Source organism: Naegleria lovaniensis (genome assembly GCF_003324165.1).
Source record: "Naegleria lovaniensis strain ATCC 30569 chromosome Unknown tig038, whole genome shotgun sequence".
NCBI classification, from domain to species: Eukaryota; Heterolobosea; class Eutetramitea; order Acrasida; family Naegleriidae; genus Naegleria; species Naegleria lovaniensis.
This window is the reverse complement of record NW_025407860.1, coordinates 97,464-112,924: the sequence shown is the minus strand read 5'-3', so window position 1 is coordinate 112,924 and position 15,461 is coordinate 97,464. Positions and strand designations below refer to the sequence as shown.

Below are 15,461 nucleotides of genomic sequence, written 5' to 3'. Positions count from 1 at the left end.
TCATAGTTTTGTAAAAAAAATGAGTACGAGCGTTAAAATTAGCATGTAAATTTTGGAAATCGCAGTTGCTTGTTCCGTGAGAGTAGATAATTCGACCTAGCCCATTCGACATTGTTTTTTTGTTCAACACGAACGCAGTCTTGGTATTATCTAAATGTATCAAAATTACATTTTCGGAGGAGGACAATGTCCAACTGTTAATTATGTTTTATTTACGCAAATAATGAGTCAGCTTCTTCGTAGAATCACCATCTCTAAATTTCTACAAATAGAGCAACGAAGAAAATCAACACAAACGCACTTGAAGTGGAAAAAAAGAGCATCAAAATAACGACAGTACGAAATCGTTTGATATTAACTATTAATAGTTCAATCAATAGAGGAGGCGACAATAGTGATCGGCTGGAGAAGCACTACCAAGCTGATGACGTACAATGTGCCACTTTGCGAAATATAATAATAACAAACAGATTTTGCAATCAGCGTCGTTGATTTCGTGTTGGCTAACATGCACAAACACGACTTCAAATATAATATTTACATTATTTGTGATACAGGGACTTTTCAGTACATTTCTTACATTTTTTCTATTATATTCAACAGGGGTTCATATTCATGATCACACCGAAGAGCTAAAAAGAGCACAACAAAGTTTAAACATACACTCAGAGCTCGCAAAGTTGATCCAAAGTGCCTCTGCTACAGAAGCTATCCTAAAATATCGAGTTTATTATGGAAGTTCGGCTGTGATGACAAATGCAACTGATATCATGCCTTGGATTTCTATTTTAGCACATTTAGGAAATGTGTTTAGCAAGAAGGCCTCTTTTATTCAGCATGCAAGATTTGACCATGCTTATGTTGGATATTATAATGATACGTTCGAAGTGGCTGAGAACAATATCACGAAATTCTTTCAAGTAATTCCCAGGCAACTAAGTTTTCCATCACTATCGGTGAGAGATTTACGACTAGTTAAGGAGGCTCCTTATCAAGATATTGATAGGCCTTGGGTTAAAGAGTTTTTTCACAAGAACGCCTCAAAGCCATATTGGACAAATACATTTATGAGCCTGTATGGACAAAGAGCAGTCAATTTTGTGTTGCCCATATTTGTGAATGACAAAAGCTTTCGACGTTCTCCACCTTCCTTTCCAGTACGCGTAAAAGATTCTAATTTAAGCAATGCTACTTTTCGGTACAACACTCCTTTTTTACAGATAGATAATTTATTTGCCATGGTAGGAATTCAATTCACTCTGGAATATCTTTCAGACTATCTGAAAAATTTAACACGTGACTCTGACGTATTGAGAAGCTTCATTCTTAACTCCAATAGAGAAATTTTAGGTAGCGCCTCAAAAGGAGGCGCCTTAGAAAATGACACCTTCCATCAGGAACTCTCTACATTCATTTTCAACAAGAACTTGGGACCCAGTAACACCTCATCATTGTACAGAACAAATATTTATTCTAAATTTCAAGTGAACATTGGAATTAATACTGGAAACATGTTATGTGGATGTAAGTTTTTGAATGTTATTGTTTGCATGATTTTGTTTTCAAATATTCATCCATTTATTTACAATATCCATCTCTTAAGGTATGGGCTCCCCTTTACGATTCTGTTACACAGTAATTGGAGATAACGTGAATATCGCCTCTCGATTGCAATACTTGGCTCAATCATATGGATGCCATATTTTTATTGGAGAGAATGTTCAAAAAGTTGTCCAGAAAGCATTTATTTGTTTGTTTGTGGATTTTATCAAGTTGAAAGGGAAACGCCTCTCTACATCTGTTTATTGTCTGGCCTCATTCGAGAATGAAGCCAGTGAAATTCAGAGAAAATTAGCTATCGACTTGGAAATGGCAAAAGAATACTTATACAAAGGAGAGTATTATCATTTGAGACAGGTTTGTGAAAAACTAGTTCTATTATTTATGCTCCAAGATGATTTGAAGCCCGAACAAATAGAGTTTGAGAGTGAGTTACATCAAATTATTAATGATAGAGAAGAATACTATGGTTTCTATACCATTCCTCTACGACTATTACATCGATCGCTTCAGCTCATAACTAAGGCAGGTTGCGACACTTAATATCGCTCAAGCAGCTATTGGAACACTTCTCAATGTAGTGATTCTTTGTCATACCCGAATGGTTGATTGGGTCTAACTTGATTGAATTTAGCATTTCGTAATTTTGAATTACAATTACAAATTGACCGCCAACACACGACATAGTTCATAATATCATCATACATCCATCTCTCAACCTCATCTCCAATTGTCAAGAAATCCTTTTCTACCATTATTGTGGTGTCTCTCACCCATAAATGTTCTTTCTGACGCTTGAAAACGTTCATCTCCACTCAACTACTCGATGAACTCGATGTTTTCTTGATTTCGTAAAAAATAAGATTTCAGTTTTAAAAAAGCGCAATCATCAATACACGTTATCTGCAAGAACAATTCAAAGCTGCAGAAAGTAACTACATCATTTATTATTACTACTACTAGGGGCTTTGAATTATACGAAATGCCTTCAAGTCCGTTATTAGACACTCTTCCTTCCAAAGCGAAGGAAATGGATGGTTATTATGAAGAGTATGTTGATCCAGATGAAGAGTTGAATGCTGCAACCATTAAGGAAAAACAAGAAGCAATTAAGAGAATGCTTCTCCTATCTAAAATGGCTCAAAAGTACAACATTGATGACGATCAATTGTTTGATGATGATGAAGATGAAATTGACACCACAGCCACCCAGGCTGGATCCGTTCAAGTCTATTCTTCCCATAATGCTCAGCCTCGGCATCCTAAACTGAGCGAAATGAATTCTTCTTCCCTAGTCGGCTCGTATTATTCTGAACAATCATCGTCCTCACAAAAGATGTTGCTTCAACAGAACAATACTCTCAGCTCTCCCAACCTTACCGATTCTGCTGTGCGGAAACGAGGTATCAGTCGAAGACTTGCAAGCACAATGGCCTCAAGAAACAAATTGCTGGATTCTGCTAGTTTTGATACACTGAGCACCGGTAGCGACGACATGTCTGACACACAAAGCCACATGACGTCCGATGGAGTTACAACATCTGGAGCTATGACAACGCATCAAAAGGATTTCATTCAATTGAATACGCTCATGGCTCAATTCATGATGTGTGGCTTTCCAGTTATTATTTTTGATAATTTTGCAACTCTGGTGTACCTCAACAAGGAAGCAGAAGATTTATTTGGTGTCTATTCGTTTTCAGTGCTTGGAGAGCATGTGGCTGATCTGTTCTTGGAGGAATCTGTTTATGAGATTCATAGCTTAATAGAGGAATACACTGGAAGAAACATAAGCAGCTCTGGATCAATGTCCTCTTTACCCAAGAATTTTTCGCCTGAAGAATCAAAAAAGAGAAAGGAGTCCCTGATGAAAATCAGAACCCTGAAGGCAAAGTCAACCGTTCTGAAAACATTTTTTTCTGTAAAGTGTCGGTTTACCTGCATTAACAAATTGGGAGCCGAAAACTTTGTAGCTTATATGGAGGTGGTGAAAGAATCTGCGGAAGGAAAAAAGGAAATGGCCATGAGACAAGTCTATGAAGCGATTACAGATCTTTCCGTTATTCCTATCGTTTCAATCTCGCAAGTGGGCATAATTCAAACGTTCAATGGTGCTTGTTCATATACCTTTGGTTATCAGAAGAAGGAAGCCATAGGTAAAAATGTTAAAATGTTATGCAATGACAAGGATAGAGCAAAACACGACTATTACTTATCAAGATATCAGAAAACTGGTGAAAAACGCGTTGTAGACAAGACACGTATGCTCAAAGCTAAAACAAGAAGGGTAAATCAATTCGTATCGAGTTGAGAGTTTCTGAAATCATTGACCCTAGCTCGGGTGTGTCTTCTTTTGTTGGATTTATTAGGGATTTAAAAAATACCCTTACCAAAGAAGAACAATTGACAAGATTAGCAGACAAAATTTTCCCCAAAAACGTGGCTCAACGTATCAGTTTAGGGGAGAAAGTTATAGACGTCTTTGATCTATGCAGGTATGTGAGGGAATATTTTAGAATTTGTCTTTAATTACCATTGTTTTATCTTTAATAGTGTGCTATTTTGTGACATTGTTGGTTTCACCAAAATGTCTAATGGAAAACGGCCAGAAGAGGTAGTAAGCATGCTTCACGAAATATTTGGCAGCTTTGATGATGTTTGCACCGCTTTCCAATTGGAAAAAATTAAAACCATTGGTGACTGCTACTTTTTAGCAAGTGGAATACCCAAATACGACCCAGAACATGCAGACAAAATTGTTAAGGGAGGACTAGCCATGATTCGTGTCATTCAACATTTTTGCAAAAAGCACGAGCCCACAGAGCTACATGTACGCATTGGAATTCATAGCAGTGGCGATATCATTGCAGGTGTTGTTGGAAGAACAAAACAGACTTACGATTTATTTGGAAAGGTATGTTGTTATGGCAATCATTTTATTGATATTTATTTTACATAATTATGTCAACATACTCAACAGGGAGTTGAGATTGCTCAACTAATAGAAGCAACAGGAAAAACCAATCAAATTCACATCTCAGACACGTGTTACTCTGAACTGCAATCAGACAAGCTTAAAAGTTTATTCTCAGAAAATTACAAGCAAAACACAGAATTGAATTTAGAAAAAATAGGACAAGTTGTCATTCCTGAGAAAACTTGGATCACTGAGCTACAATGAACATGTTCGTTCCTGAAGTTAGTAGGTCATTATCAACTTGTAGAAAAATGATAATGCTACAATAGTTTCATGTTGGTTAGCATGTACTGTATTTGTAACTCTCTCTCCGTACTCATGTCATATTGTCGTGAAGAATAAATAACAGTGATCAAAAAATGTACATGAAACTGCACAGAGGTCACATGTACCATATCATCATTGATTTGATACATAAAAGTATGAACTGCTTGAATTTCACTCTCACCGAGGTTTACTCCCCCAAAAATTTTCCCAAAACTTGTTGTAACGTCCACGTTCTTTTCAATGACCTGAAACTTTGAAGATGCTTTTTGTAATTTTCCAATTTCATTCTCAATAAATGTATTCTTTTCATGTTCATAATTTCCATGAATATCATGCAATTGAATAATGAATGAATCGGGTACCGTTTGTAACTTGTTCTGGGATGCGTTGGCTGCGTTGCTGAGGGCGCTAAAGGCTGTCTCAATTTGCAGCAATGGACCATCATGCTGAATAATTTGGTATTGCAATATTGGAATTGAAACTATGAATATAGGTGACATTCAATGTTGGTATGTGTACATATTCAATCCCAATGATTCATTAATTTTTTAAATCCCAATAAAGTTATAAGGAATTGCATTTGTTATGAACAAGGAATCATATTTGTCAAGTCGAATTCGACTTGCCACTACTCACCTGAAACAATACGATTCTTATCATTACTCGACGACAAGCAAGACAAGTTAAAACCCTTAAATTGCTGAGCTTGGTTGACCATTCCATCTCTCAATCGGGCAACCTTAATATTCTCTCGTGAACGATTAATTTTGAATGAAACTGTCAGAGTTCCCTTGTTTTCACTATTTTCCAATTTTAAATCTACCACATGTTCCGTATTTGCTACATATTTGTTCGTAATGACCAGAGAGGCTGATCCGAGAAAATCCTTCATGATTCACAATAAATTTCAATAAACGCTATGTTTGTACTAAATTAAACACTTACATCCTAGATGAATAATCATCATCATGCAACAATGAAATATAATAATAATCATTTTAGCTTTCATCATCAAATAATAATTACCTTTGAAAATCGATCCCAGTCCATGACGACAAATTTAATCTTGATTTGGTTCGTGTAATCTTTGAGAGGATTCAGCGTAAAGGTTTCATTCCACGATGGATCTAAATTTTTCTTAATCACATTGGTTTTGAAAAGACAACCCGGATGGACGCTATCATTGGTTGATTCATCCAAAGTGGATCCATGATTGTGGTTTCCCACAACCGATGAATGAAAAGAAGATGATCTCAATTTTTCGGAAGCGTTCAGTTGTTGTTGCGGTTGTTCAGTATCATTATGCTGTTGTTGTTGTTGTTGATGAGATAAAGAAACGTCATCCACATAAACCTCACAGTAGGGATCCGAGAATCCGTTGAGGTCGGCCACAGGAAGAGAATTTGCTTTGATGATTTTAATTTCAATGATATCATCGGTGAGGAGAGGAGCCGAAGAGGTGGTTATGGTGTTTTGAAGAATAGAGGAAGAACGAGTAGCAACAGAATTTGTTCTGGAGAGCTCGGAAGAAGATAAATCAACACCAATATGCTGGGTTGTCATCTTTTAAAACTTGCCAATTTTGGGTGGTGAATTGTGTTATGATGCTCAACAAATGATAAAAATTAAATTCTTTGAAATAATTCAAAATCGTTGGGGTTTGCCAAACCTAGCTGAGGAAGATGACAATCACGTGATGATGACTTGGGTCTCTCTGCAAACGTAAAGCTGTTTGTTTCAAGTTTTCAAACATTTCAAATGTCGGCAAAGATGGCAAAACAAATGAAGAATGAACTCTTTTTAGTCGGCATCATCACACTGAATTTATCACCCCACATCATCATTGAATGGCTACAAAATCTCCAGTAGTAAATAACCAACGCAAGCATGAATAAATATATTGAATGAATTCAATTTTAATCTAGCAGTTGGAATAAAATCATCAGAGCGGATTAATAAAATTTGAAATGTGTTTAGGCGTTCGTTCAACCATATTGAATTAGACCAAAACATTTATTGTTGAGCAACTTCAGTCTTCTCCTTTTCTTGGAATTGTCTGACGTAGATCTTTCTAGCATTGAATTCGGATTCGTTGAACATTTGGATAGCCTTAGCAGCAGCTTCAGGAGTATCAAATTCAACAAAACCAATACCCTTGGATCTCTTGGTTTGAGAGTCAGTGAAGATTCTTGCATAAGTAACGTTACCAGCAGCGCTGAAGTGTTCCTTCAAAGCAGCCCAGTTGGTTCTGTATGGCAAGTTAGAAACGAAGACTTTAGTTTGAGAGGCCTGTTCGGACATGGTTTTTAAAAGAGGTTTGGCACAAGGTGGTGTTAAAGTATTTTTTTCAACGAAAATATTCAAAAAATTCTTGAAACGATATTCGTTGGCCAGCTAATTACAACAAAGCGTTTGTTGCTTGGCTTCGAAAATTAACGACTTTTATTCATTCGATTTAAATATCGCCCAAACAATCGGCATCCCAATGTCCAAGCCAATCGGTATTACCAACCGCTTGTTGTCCACTACCTTCTCCGAAAAAGCTCAATTTTGAATTGGCAGACTTTAGCAGACTTCATGGTGTCCTCTGGCAAACCCCAACAACATGACGTCGCGAGCAAGGAATCGAAAAGTTTTTCACAGGCCACAAAGTGAAAACAACACTTGCCATTGAATATTCCAATGCATTGTAAATGGTACATGCCCATGATCCCATGTTGACAAGAGCGATCTTTAAGAGGCGGTACTTCGCAAAACAGTGCCTTAAAAAAATGACCCTCATACAACAAAACACTGATTATGATCCCAATCATCCCAATATCAACAATTCAACAACATATGAAAATCAAATAGATTCAAACATGGTTCAATATCAAATGACCACTGATCCAAAAGAGCAACAACAGCAACCGCCCACTGAGTATCAAATGCCAATGCAATTACCTCCACCTCAACAAGTGTACCTCGTAATGCCCAACAACACTCCATATGAGGTGCCTCAATCAACACTGCAACCACAAACCGTTCAGTATGTGTACACCACTACAGCCTCAGCAAACGCCGGTTCCATGGCTAATGTAGAGCCGATTCCTCAGGGTTTGATGAATACGTCGGTACAGGTCGTCTCCTCTCCCACAACCGAGAATGCCGGCTTGCTTAATCAAGATACGGATGGAAACTACGTCATGAAGGCTGGATGTAATGAGTTTGCTTGGATCACAGGTGTAGTTGGATGTATCTTCTTAATATTATTCCCCTTTTTGGGTCTTCCATTTTTGTTGCTTGCAATATTTCAAAGAAATTCGGATTATGTGTTCGATGACAAGTCCAAAGAGATGGTTATTCATTTGTACGGTGCATTCATTCCTTTTGGATGCTTAGATCGCGAAGAGAGAATACCATACCATTCCATCAGTGATATTGTTATTCAAGAAGATTGGTCGATTCGAGTCAATGGACAGCCTTCAGCAAAGATTTTTGCACTTTTAAAGAATGGATCAAGTGTTCAAATGACTAAAGGTTACACTGCCAGAGCTGTGGCTTCATCGAGAGCAAGAAAAATTAAGGAATTGCTAAGGGAAAGATTGACCGTTTAAGCAAGATCAAGATCTGTAAAAATGTTACATTTTCTCATAAACTCATTTGAATATCATGATAGCACCAAACACTATCACCAAGCCATATTGTACATGTCTTTAAAAGTGCACAATCACATCCGAAAAATATGTTTTTGATTCATGCCACTTGGAAACTGAATTTTTCAAGTTGTTCTTCATTGACACTTCCATCATGCTCAACAAGTGACGAGAAATGAACGATCGTGTTCCGTATGGAGATCCTCTCTCGAGTAAAATTGAAAGAAATTGAGAACTCTCTTCCTGATCAATCAAGTTCACAGCATAATATGGAACATTTTCATGATATCTTCTGCATTGAATCCAAAATTGGTTGAATATAAGCTCGAAAACTCGTAAAGGATCTCTTTCATTGCCAGAAAAATCTGGGAATAGTTCAAGAATTTTCATACTTCCTGTCATGACCTTCTTTGCAAATATGTCTACTTTTGTGAATATTAGCACTACCTGTATTCCTGGTGTGCTCAAAACGCTTATAAAGTTTTTGATATAGACTTTCAGTAGGAGTACATTTTTCTTGTACGTGTCAACATCTGCTAATGGAACAAGAAATAGCACAATTGGAGCTAAATCACGTCTTTCATTAAACTCCAAAGGGCTGACCAATGAAATATATGAGATTTGTGATGATACAACTTTAACACACCATTTTCTTTGCCCATATTGTGCTATCATTGGTTTGTCTTCATTAATGTATGGTGTATCTTTCTTTTCTTTGTCATCCGCCACTCCTGTCATGGAAAATGATGTAAAAAAGCTATTCGGAAAATACGCTTGAAAAAGCATCTCCATTATCTTGTTATGTGATAGCAAATAATTCATTGTAATGTCACTTTTTGAAAAATTATTTGTAGAAAGTAAGGCATGCAAATTTTCGAATAACAAGTGAAAATTTTCACCAAAGTTTTCAGTTTTTGTGGGTTCTGTATTGTTCTTTGTGGCAGATAAAGGAGAAAAATAAGCATCTTTCATCATTTGCTCGTACGTGATTTTTACAATTGGAACGGCCCATAAATCCTCCATAGCTCGAATGATTTTCAATATATCTGATCGATTCTGATGAGAAAGCCTAAACGTTACTGTTCTCATGATTTCCATCTGTTTTGAATAATTGTTCATTAATTCTGAATAATTGCTCCATGTTGAACGATGACTTGAATGTTCTTCTATGAATTTAATTTCATTCAATACATCTTTCATGGCTCGGAAACAACGGTTAAGAATTTCATCTCGGATCATAACCTCCACCACGGAAGATGATTGATTCATCATGACTGTTGTATGATTATTATTATTTTCATCAGCCAATCCCATCAATGCCAACAATTTCTGTTTCTGAATCCAACGGAGCAGTGTGGATTTACCTGAAAAAGTCGGTCCGCATATCAGCACTCCATAATCAAATGAAGGAGTCGATGCTGTTCCGCTCCGAGTCATCATTTTTAAATTGCAAATCAACCCTCATATTTGAACCTTCATAAACATCCATCAGAATGTCGACATCAGTCATGACCTCTCAGTCCATCAGAATGACGACAAAACCGTCTTATATAATTACCAGGACTGTGCAAATAACCCTCCCTCCGTGTAAAATTTACTCTGTTATTTATCTGAACTTTCTCCCATAAAAGTCAGATAAGAGATTGAGTCCAATGTTGCCAGTCCTCCCTTATTTAATCCACTTCAGTTGGCAACTGTCAGTTCAATTCGATGAACCTTTCCAATCGTTAGCCTGTCGTCTGCAATCCCAACAACAAAAAAAATCTTCAAACTTGAGTCGCTCCTCGCCCTTTTGTCTCACCCTCTTTGATCATTACAATGAGTACTTCGGTTTCAACCGTTGAAGCAAGTTCTTCATCCCCTACGGATCATCATCAAGATCATAATTCTTTAAAGCAGCAAGAGGAACATCCAACTTCATCTCCTCCTGATGCATCGACTCATACCAACAATATGTCAACTTCGGTTGATACTGAAGATCAAACCACCTTCTCAGATACTCGCTTGTCTGTGAGTGGTGAGGCTTCTCAATTAGATGTTAATCTAGATTTTACTCCTCATCAGGGAGATGTTAGTGCCACCACCGCCACCACCATCACAACAGAAACATCGTCAAATGCCACTAATCAAGTGAAGGAATTCTTTGAAAAGAAAGATCCAGTCGTATTCATCAATGAACGTGATGTCATTAAAGAATACAAGATGAATGTCAAGTGTGCAGCCAATGTCCGTGCTTTGGATCCAACTCCCATTCTCAAGACTCAAACTGTGGAAGTTGGAAAAGACGCTCAAAACCATCCAATCCGAAGACGTGCTGATTTTAAAGATTATTTGGTCGATGGAATGATCGATAAGGAGGGAGATGCCAAACAAATTTACACTGCCTACGATGCTTTTAGATTGGCAGCTGAGAAATACCCAAATAGAGAATGTTTGGGTGTCATTACCGAGGTGACAGATTCTCAAACTGGAAAGAAGTCTCTAGGAATGAAATTTGAAACCTTCTCTCAAGTGAAAGAAAAGACTTTGGATTTGGGATCTGCTTTGAGAAATTTGGGTCTTGCTCCTCATTATCACGTTGGTATTTATTCAAAGAATCGTCCTGAATGGCAAATTACTTCTGAGGCTTGTCACACACAATCACTAGTGACTATTGCTCTTTATGATACATTGGGAGAAGAGTCTTCAGTCTACATTATGAATCATGGTGAAGTCGTTGCCTTGTTTGTCAGTGGTGATGATGTCTTTTCCAAAAATGTCTTGAAGTGGGTCAATCAATGTGAATATTTGAAATTTGTCATCTTGTTCAAAAATCATGAAAATCCAAACTATGACCAAGACGTTCAAAAGTGGAAAGAAGAATTCAAAACCAAGACCAAAGACTCTGTTAAATTATTCACCTTCGAAGAGGCCTTGCAATTGGGAAGTGGTGAAAAACGTGTTCCTCCTACTCCTCCTCGTTCCGTTGACATTGCTACCATCATGTACACTTCAGGTACGACAGGAATGCCAAAAGGTGTCATGCTCACACATCTCAACATTGTTTCCACAGTTGCAGGTGTTCACTGTAACCTCATGAGAATCAATGAGACGGATCGTGTCGTGAGTTATTTACCATTGGCTCACATTTTAGAAAGAGTTGCTGAAATGGCCTTCTTACAAGTGGGTGGCAGTATTGGTTATTGGCGTGGTGATGTGAAAAAACTCAAAGATGATATTGGTATTATTCAACCTACCTTGTTACCTGCTGTTCCTCGTGTGTTGGATCGTCTCTACGATGGAATTAATGATCAAATCAAACAAAAGAAGAAGATTGCTCAAATGATCTTCAATAAGGCATATTCTCAAAAGTTGAAATATATGCAACAACACGGTGTTGAAGTCAAGACTCCAATTTTGGATGCTCTGGTCTTCAAGAAAGTGAAACAAGCGGTTGGAGGTCGACTTCGTGGAATTCTTTCAGGAGGTGCACCTTTGAGAAAGGAAGTTCAACAATTTATTTCTGTAGTGTTTGGATGTCCTGTTGTTCAAGGTTATGGATTGACTGTAAGTTTTTTTTTGTGTGCGTGTGTGTGTATATGAAATTGAACATGTGTTTAATTTGGGTTCAATGATTCAATGCAACTGTGTGTCTATCTCATTCGCACATGCATACACACATCGTGATTTGTGATTCAACGAAATAATTTGGAAACATTTATTACATATGAATAGGAAACATGTGCTGGATCTACCATTCAAATTCCATACGATTTTTCTACTGGTCATGGAGGTTGTTTGTTACCATGTTTGGAAATCAAACTTGTAGATGTTCCAGAAATGAACTATTCCAACAAGGATAACAATTCTGGAGAAATTTGTATTCGTGGTCCAAATATTTCACTTGGCTATTACAAGGAAGAAGAAAAAACTCGTGAAGTCTATGACGAAGATGGTTGGTTCCACACTGGTGACATTGGTCGATGGAATCCAACAGGAACACTTTCGATTGTTGACAGAAAGAAGAATATTTTCAAACTTGGTAAGTTTTCTTTGAGAATTGTTCACGTTTACCAATGTCATCCAATGATTTCTCTTACATCATGTCCTATGGATCTTTTGTATTATTATCATCATTGTACTTGTTTTCAATGATTTTTACAACAACATTTTTCAATCACAACAACAACAACAACAGCTCAAGGTGAATATGTAGCAGCTGAAAACATTGAAGGCAAACTAAGCAAAGCTAATTATGTCTCACGTATTTGGATCTATGGAGATTCCTACAAGACCTTCCTCGTCGGTGTCGTTGCTGTGAACGGTCTCAAATTACTCGATTGGGCCATCACCAATGGAAAAGTCTCTCATCAAGGAGCTGTCTCTGCCATGTCTGAACAAGATCAATTACAAAACTTGGAGAAGTTATGTGCCGATCCAGAAATCAACAAAATGATTCTCAAAGAATTGGAACGTGTTGGAAAGGAATGTAAATTATTAGGATTTGAAATGGTGAAGGCTATCAAATTGATTCCTCGAGACTTTGAGTTTTATCCTGGATGTACCACACCCAAGTTGAGTTTGGTGAGAAACAAGTTGAGAGATACATTCCAGAAGGATATTGATGAAATGTATGAAAAGACTAAGGTGAATTAATTCCGTCGTAGATCATTGTTGTATGGACATTGGTGCTGAAAAAGCACATGATGATTTCCAATAATAAATTTATTATTGTTCATGAATCCAATGATTTTACTTGAAGAGTTCTTCACCGCATTTCATTGGCTGCTTTGGCGAACAGGTCTCAGAGATGAGGTGTTTTTTTTTTGAACCAATAAGGTGAAGCAACGTTTCATAATAAAATGTGAGCGAGTAGCTATTTGTTACGCTGTTGCTCTGGCAGAGCAGGTGAGCCCATCATCACTACCCTCGCTACACCAGCGATTGTGTTGCGCTTGCTTAACGAAAAGAAAAAATGTGCACACATGAAAGGCCGAGGTAATGTAGAATGGGTAGAAAAAACTTTAAATTTTCTTTCTGGGGGCAAACTCGATACTTGTTTACAGAGCTTGGTACTCTCATGCGACGTCAACAGTTTTCTAAAAGTGATTGAGGATAGTGACGTGGATCAAGACTTGAAAACGAGGATTCTTCATGCCACCCCGCAACAAAATGACAACTGCAAGAAATGCCTCACTGCAGCCAATTGGAACGATGTTGAAGGGGCAAAACATGCATTGCCCGAGTTTTTAAAAACATGGGCTACCAAAAGAAACAAAAAAGATATTGATGCGTTTATTAAAAAGTATGGTTTCAGATACCACAACAAGCTCAACCCACAAGGAATCAAGTTGTATATAGGAGGTACTCATAAGCGCACTCTGGAAGATGTTTTCAATGAATTGATGACTCTATTGAACAACCTCGAGAAAGACAATGTTCCTCAGGAAGTGCCCACCAACAAAAACCATATAGAATCTCTCAACTGCTCGACATCAAATTGTACCAGAGCAATCCAGCATCTGTAAGTACGGATTTGTATATTCCAGCCTTCAAATAAAAAGGAATTTACAAATTTCACAGTTGTCGCAATCACTCACAGAATGGTATCGATTCGAGGATTGAAAGATTTGTAAGACATGACGAGTATTAGAGCATTGTGTTTGTTTGTTCCGAGTAGGTTGAAATATTATTCCTTGACTAATTTCAACACGGGCTCCAAAATATCGCTTTCATAAATTGTTTTTGATTTTGATGGCATGACAGATTCATTCAACATGTAATCCAATAGTGAAAATAGTCCAGAAAAGAATGTATGGTTCAATTGAGTGGATTTGATTGTAATATTGTCGTTTTCGGTATATATAGATAATGTTTTGAAAAATTCCAACACAGCACACCTGTATGCTGTGAACGATTTGTAATCATGTGTGACATTTGGATCGAGAAAATGTTCATCATTAAATAAAATCTCTTTCACAAGTTTCGCAATGAATATAGCCATGGAATAAATATCACCTTGGACTCGTTGCAAGATTCGTTGTTGAATGTGAGAGTAAGGATATTGAGCAACAATAACAAATTGATTGTGTTCTGAGATATCTCTTACATCATCACCTTCAAGTTTGTGTTCCAGTAAATATGAATTATTCAAGTCTGTAACCACTAGCTCTCGGCAAACAACTGGTTTAAGGATCTTAGCTTCATCAAGTGAAAGCGTATTCAATATGGTTGAATCAAGTTTTTCTTTTGGATGAGGATAAGTTCGTGTCATAACGTTTCCTAAAGAAATGTTTCCATGCATAACATCAAGTACTTCATGTAATTGAGTCAGAATTTTCATGCAATGTCCAATCCATTTGACAATTAATAGAACTTTTGTTGTAGTATTTTTTTCAAAGTCAAGATTGCAGTTGGTTATTTGCGATGAAATTGGTTTCAAATTCAATTCTTGTAATAACTCTTGTTGAGTTATATATACTTCATATGTGCTTGGTAAATATTCTTGTTCAAATACAGTAGTGCTGTTCTGTTGAACAATATTATCTTGTTTCAATCTGCAAATCATAAGTGAGTACAGGGCTGCCTTGATATCAAAAGATTCCTCATTCTTAATACAAGAATACTTGTATACTTTAACAATATTTGGACACTGTTGATTGATTAGTTCTAGATTAGAAACAATGTATTGCATAGTAGCAACTTGATCCGTATTTCTCAATGTTACCTTTGTAAAAATCCCTTATTTGAAAGAGGATGTTTAAATGCAGATATATACTAAATGATTCTATTGTTTGAATCATTAATTAGAGTAGGCATAGATAGATGGTGAGTATTTTTAACTCCAATTAACTGCAACAAGTATGCATGAGCTTCTTCAGGAGAATCAATAAATTTTCGCTGTGATTCAGCTCGGGAGCTAGATATCATTCTTTCATTATTAGGAACTTGTTGGATATTGGGTGAAATAGGTGTAGAGGTTCTAGCTTGATAGTTATTTGATTTTGGTTTTCTTTCATCTTGATGTTTCACCTTTGCGTTTT

At 36.9% G+C, this 15,461-nt stretch overlaps 9 protein-coding genes across 9 annotated transcripts; 5 read left to right on the top strand and 4 right to left on the bottom strand.

Moving 5' to 3' along the window:
* Positions 1-770: 770 nt before the first annotated feature.
* On the top strand, positions 771-2,103 carry C9374_009277 (uncharacterized protein; the record flags this gene model as incomplete). The annotated part of the gene is made up of 2 exons (XM_044699446.1): positions 771-1,524; positions 1,604-2,103. 2 exons carry the CDS (start codon positions 771-773, stop codon positions 2,101-2,103), a joined length of 1,254 nt encoding a protein of 417 aa, XP_044544628.1.
* A 439-nt stretch (positions 2,104-2,542) lies between these two features.
* Positions 2,543-4,741, top strand: C9374_009276 (uncharacterized protein; the record flags this gene model as incomplete). Its single annotated transcript, XM_044699445.1, has 4 exons — positions 2,543-3,821; positions 3,956-4,055; positions 4,114-4,474; positions 4,541-4,741. 4 exons carry the CDS (start codon positions 2,543-2,545, stop codon positions 4,739-4,741), a joined length of 1,941 nt encoding a protein of 646 aa, XP_044544627.1.
* Positions 4,742-4,797: 56 nt separating this feature from the next.
* Positions 4,798-6,367, bottom strand: C9374_009275 (uncharacterized protein; the record flags this gene model as incomplete). The annotated part of the gene is made up of 3 exons (XM_044699444.1): positions 4,798-5,285; positions 5,441-5,690; positions 5,831-6,367. 3 exons carry the CDS (start codon positions 6,365-6,367, stop codon positions 4,798-4,800), a joined length of 1,275 nt encoding a protein of 424 aa, XP_044544626.1.
* A 450-nt stretch (positions 6,368-6,817) lies between these two features.
* C9374_009274 (uncharacterized protein) lies at positions 6,818-7,105 on the bottom strand (the record flags this gene model as incomplete). The annotated part of the gene is made up of 1 exon (XM_044699443.1): positions 6,818-7,105. One exon carries the CDS (start codon positions 7,103-7,105, stop codon positions 6,818-6,820), a length of 288 nt encoding a protein of 95 aa, XP_044544625.1.
* A 470-nt stretch (positions 7,106-7,575) lies between these two features.
* Positions 7,576-8,400, top strand: C9374_009273 (uncharacterized protein; the record flags this gene model as incomplete). Its single annotated transcript, XM_044699442.1, has 1 exon — positions 7,576-8,400. One exon carries the CDS (start codon positions 7,576-7,578, stop codon positions 8,398-8,400), a length of 825 nt encoding a protein of 274 aa, XP_044544624.1.
* Positions 8,401-8,499: 99 nt separating this feature from the next.
* C9374_009272 (uncharacterized protein) lies at positions 8,500-9,879 on the bottom strand (the record flags this gene model as incomplete). Its single annotated transcript, XM_044699441.1, has 1 exon — positions 8,500-9,879. One exon carries the CDS (start codon positions 9,877-9,879, stop codon positions 8,500-8,502), a length of 1,380 nt encoding a protein of 459 aa, XP_044544623.1.
* A 378-nt stretch (positions 9,880-10,257) lies between these two features.
* Positions 10,258-13,074, top strand: C9374_009271 (uncharacterized protein; the record flags this gene model as incomplete). Its single annotated transcript, XM_044699440.1, has 3 exons — positions 10,258-11,985; positions 12,154-12,460; positions 12,617-13,074. The coding sequence occupies 3 exons, from the start codon at positions 10,258-10,260 to the stop codon at positions 13,072-13,074; spliced, it is 2,493 nt and encodes an 830-aa protein (XP_044544622.1).
* A 329-nt stretch (positions 13,075-13,403) lies between these two features.
* Positions 13,404-14,071, top strand: C9374_009270 (uncharacterized protein; the record flags this gene model as incomplete). Its single annotated transcript, XM_044699439.1, has 2 exons — positions 13,404-13,942; positions 14,002-14,071. 2 exons carry the CDS (start codon positions 13,404-13,406, stop codon positions 14,069-14,071), a joined length of 609 nt encoding a protein of 202 aa, XP_044544621.1.
* Positions 14,072-14,107: 36 nt separating this feature from the next.
* On the bottom strand, positions 14,108-15,112 carry C9374_009269 (uncharacterized protein; the record flags this gene model as incomplete). The annotated part of the gene is made up of 1 exon (XM_044699437.1): positions 14,108-15,112. The coding sequence occupies one exon, from the start codon at positions 15,110-15,112 to the stop codon at positions 14,108-14,110; it is 1,005 nt and encodes a 334-aa protein (XP_044544620.1).
* Positions 15,113-15,461: the final 349 nt, after the last annotated feature.